The sequence below is a fragment of the Perkinsus marinus genome, assembly GCF_000006405.1.
Source record: "Perkinsus marinus ATCC 50983 genomic scaffold scf_1104296962102, whole genome shotgun sequence".
Classification (NCBI taxonomy): domain Eukaryota; phylum Perkinsozoa; order Perkinsida; family Perkinsidae; genus Perkinsus; species Perkinsus marinus.
The window spans coordinates 342,170-346,119 of record NW_003205565.1 but is presented as its reverse complement, the minus strand read 5'-3'; the positions used below and the strand labels follow the sequence as shown (position 1 = coordinate 346,119).

The 3,950-nt window shown below is 53.3% G+C and overlaps 1 protein-coding gene across 1 annotated transcript in view; it reads left to right on the top strand.

Moving 5' to 3' along the window:
* Window positions 1-3,950, top strand: part of Pmar_PMAR017350 (hypothetical protein) — a gene marked incomplete at both ends in the record, with an annotated part of 8,143 nt that overhangs the window by 1,573 nt on the left and 2,620 nt on the right. The window contains 2 exons of the mRNA XM_002772074.1: window positions 62-2,340; window positions 2,430-3,866. Of these exons, the coding sequence (XP_002772120.1) occupies window positions 62-2,340; window positions 2,430-3,866 (3,716 nt within the window). The remainder of the gene's footprint in view (window positions 1-61; window positions 2,341-2,429; window positions 3,867-3,950) is intronic.

Below are 3,950 nucleotides of genomic sequence, written 5' to 3'. Positions count from 1 at the left end.
TGCACAGATTTGGCTAAAATGGAAGTCTGTATGTTTTTGGAGTATGCGTGTATACCCATAGCCGTCAATATGCTCCTCAACTCACTGCAGGCGTGTGGTCCGCCGAAAATGCACCCAAAGTTGATGTCGGACTGGCTCAGGATTGATCTGGAGCTAGCCGAACGGCTCTACCCTCGTCTGTGTTCGCTGAGGGGTTCTGATATCGCGCTGCATTTTGCTATTGATGCTGCCTGTAAGGATGGGTTTGCGGACAAGGCGCCGATGTTGAAGGGCCGGCTGACTACTGACGCTAAGGTCACCATTGATGCAATTCGTCAAGCGTTGCAGTACGTTGATAGGAACTTGGTCAGCACGGCATCACGCCACGAGGGCCTGAACTCAGCTTTGGATTGTGAGCGGAATACCTCTACGACCTCTACTGTGAAGTCATCTGATATTGCTCCTCCTGGCACACCGTTGAAACAGCTATCGATGCCAGCGATGTGTTTGAGACCAGACAGTGGCTCCCCGCTTCCCCCCAGTAGGGAAACTACCAATTCTAGCTTTGTCTCGGCGACAAGTGACGACCCGCGCGAACCGCGACCGTTCGCGGATGCATATGGTACAAGAATTGGTGGTCGATCAGTGAGTAGGACCGACCGATATTCGAAAACCAATCTACGACGTTTGGTCAGCGACTCGCCGTGGGCCTCGAGAGTAGCGGTGAGCAGAGGCGGTCGAGGTTTGAGCTATGTTATGACTAATATAAGACGTATGCGTCGTCTCTTCAAAGAGGGATTCCGCTCTAGTCTGAAGCATATGCTACATAAACGCCTGTTGCAGCAGCTCGGAGGTCTCAGCTCTGTCGATTTGGACTCGCTGCAACTTTGGTTGCCCTTACTTCGTGAGACATCGCGTATCGTGGGCTATGCGGACGTGCCTCCATGGATGAAGTTGATTGCTGTTCACTATATTGATATGCTTTGCGATAAGATCTTATTGGCAATGGGTGGGCCTCTGTCGGAGGGGTGTTCTATCAATCTGATCGAGTGGATAAATGCGGCTCCAAACTATCCTCTTACGCTCCCACTGGTCTGTCGGTCAGCTAATGACTCATCGCAGGAGTTTATGGATATTGTTGATGGTGGCGAGGAGCTGGCGCCTCTCTCTTTGGAGGATATTGCTGTGAATCCGGCATCACCTGATAGTCGGCTCCGTACAGGCTCTCTGCTGAGCTCGGCTGAGTTTGAGGAGGAAGCGGTCCGATACAGAGCTATGATGAAGTCTCAATATGCTTATGAGGTTGACTCGATCAGTGGTCATCAGATGGATGTGATGCAGGCTTGTGCGAACTTTCGGTTGGTGCCGTGGAGGGAAGGTGCTGGTCATAATACTATGTTCGACATAGAGCAGTGTATTCGGCGTGTTGACGATCGGCTCAACGGCAAGTGCTTCGCGCGGCAGTTCTTGGTCTCTGGTGCTCCAGGGTCGGGAAAGAGCTGTTTGCTCAGAAGGTTGGTCATCTACTGTCTGAATAGTCAGAACGATCTGTTGCCTCTGGTGATTCCTGTGAGGGAGCTCGCCAAGAACTACGTCCTGTTGACTCAACATACTGATGAACGTTTGAGCACGTCGTCCTCTTCGAGTGCTGCTGCTGCCGGTGATAACTCCTGCTGCTTGCTCGACACTGATGCCGACGGTCCTGATCCAGAGACCCTGCTGGAGGCTTGGATGAGATCCCGTCTTGGCGACGAGTCGAGCCGCCTGTATCTGATGCGAATGATGCTCGCTAGCGGTCGGTTGTTGATTCTCATGGATGGTCTCGAGGAAGCTGGCTCTGCCAAGTGTACAATAGAGAAGCTACTCTCATTGCTTGCTGTCAATAAGCATCGTGTCGTTTGCACCGTTAGGGAGGGCTACCTCAGTGATCACTCGCAAGAGAGTCTGACAGCTTCAGGTTTTGAAGGCTCGAGCCTCTCGTTGCTGGATGCTGAACAATGTCGGTTCGTGGCTAATGCTCGCCTTGGTCAGGCTAGTGCTGCGAAGTTCGAGGACTTTCTGAACGAGTTCCGGGATAAGGTCGCCAGTTCGCCAGAGGGCGTCGAGTTCATCAACACCCCGGCTTGCCTGAACATGCTGCTATGTTATTGGGAGCAGAAGCATCCAGTCCGGTCGGACTCGGGCAGAAGGGCAAGCATCAGTTCTTTGTGTAGGGATCGCTCTTCTGGTCGGACCTCCAATGCCAGCTTCAACACGATGAGGAGGATCGAATCCCAGCCCCTCGATGAGGAGGACCTCTCGGGGCCGATGTACCCCAGCCCCTCCAATGCTTGCGTCTCGCGAGCGCATGATCAGCGGACTGTAACGCCGACGACGACGGTTCACAAGGCGATCCCAACAGCTTGTCGATCTCGGATGTTTACCGAGTTTCGATGTCCGTGTTGCTCCAGAGGGTTGTTATGAAGCATCAAGCCGACCGTGCTAAGGTGAAGGACACTGTTGACCGATACAGAACCCTCTTGGAGACGATCGCTTTCTTTATGATGGTCGAGCGGAAGAACCGTTTCTCGGAGGACGACGTTGTGAGATGGGGTCTCGTCAAAACTGAGTCTAACTCGGCAGCCTGGAGAGGTCTTTCTCTGTCTATCAGTAGAGGTCGCCTGCCGCTCCTTGCTAGGCTGGCGGGTTCTAAGGAGACCTCGAAGCTATATCGGTTCGTCTTTGCTTCCTTCCAGGATTTTCTGGCGAGCGGAGCTTTGACAAGGGGCCTCCGGGACGAAGAAGAACTACCTTCTCTAGAAGAATTGCTTGGGGCCGGCTCGCATGGGGACGACTGGTGGAACACTTTTCTGAACATGGTCGTGGACAGGAGTCCATCGAAATTCAAGAAGCTTTTCGAGAGGCGGTGTTGTAACTGGAAGCCCAGCGAACATGACGGTGACACGCCGCTGCATGCAGCTGCGCGGAATCGACGGCTTACTATTTTCGTGGCTCTGCCGCAGCTGAGCGAATGTGTGCGGAAGTATATGAATGTCTACAACGACAAAGGGTTGCTTCCTCTCCATGAGGCTGCCAAAGCAGGCAATGCTATGGCTTGTGAAGCTATGATCTCGGGAGGCTACGCCGATCTCTGGGCTCAAGCGAAATACTCGGGCTGGGTGCCGTTGCATTTTGCTGCTGCTAATCACCAGAAAGCTGTCATTGACGTTCTGCTGGAGGCCGCGAGGAAGGAAGGGGCTCTGCTCGGAAGTCGAGAAGGTCGCCGGGTTGCCCTGCCGAAGCTGCAAGTGTGTGGTCATCAGTTAGCTATGGACATCGTCTCGAAGGACTGTACGCTGACTGATGAGGAGTTCGTGTCGAGAGCGAAGAAAACTTTCCCTGAGCTCTCCTACTTCCGCGGGCGAAGCGATACTACTCCCGATCAAAGTGCTGCTGTTGCACTTGACCCAGCTGATATTGAGTTCCGGCGTACTATGGGTGCGCTGCTCTCGGTATTCTGGGTATGTGCCGATCGGTATGACGACTTTGTGCGGAACCAACCTCCAAGCAACAGGCTCTCGAGGGAGAACTGGAGTCATCTTCAGCGGTGGGTTAGGAACGTCGTTAAGCTGACCGACCCGCAAGAGCCCGATGCTGTCGATGCGATGCTTTGCTTCATGTCGATACATGACTTGGGTAAGATGAAGGACTTCAGAGAGGAGTTGGCTCCAGGATATCAGGACCACGATGCTGGTCTGTCGTACATCCTGAGCAGGTCGCCTGAGGTGCTCCCGAGCTACTGTCGTCTTCCCGACAAGTACCAGCTCTTGATCGAGACTTCTCTGAAGGTGGATTTCAACTTCGGTCAATTTCTGCAAGCTGAGAACCTGCCCGCGAACATCAAGAATGTGAAGTCGTTACTCGGGAATAAGGGCGATGTTGCTCTAGCTTTCTACCTCTTCCATATCTTCGCGGATATGGCCGGCATTATG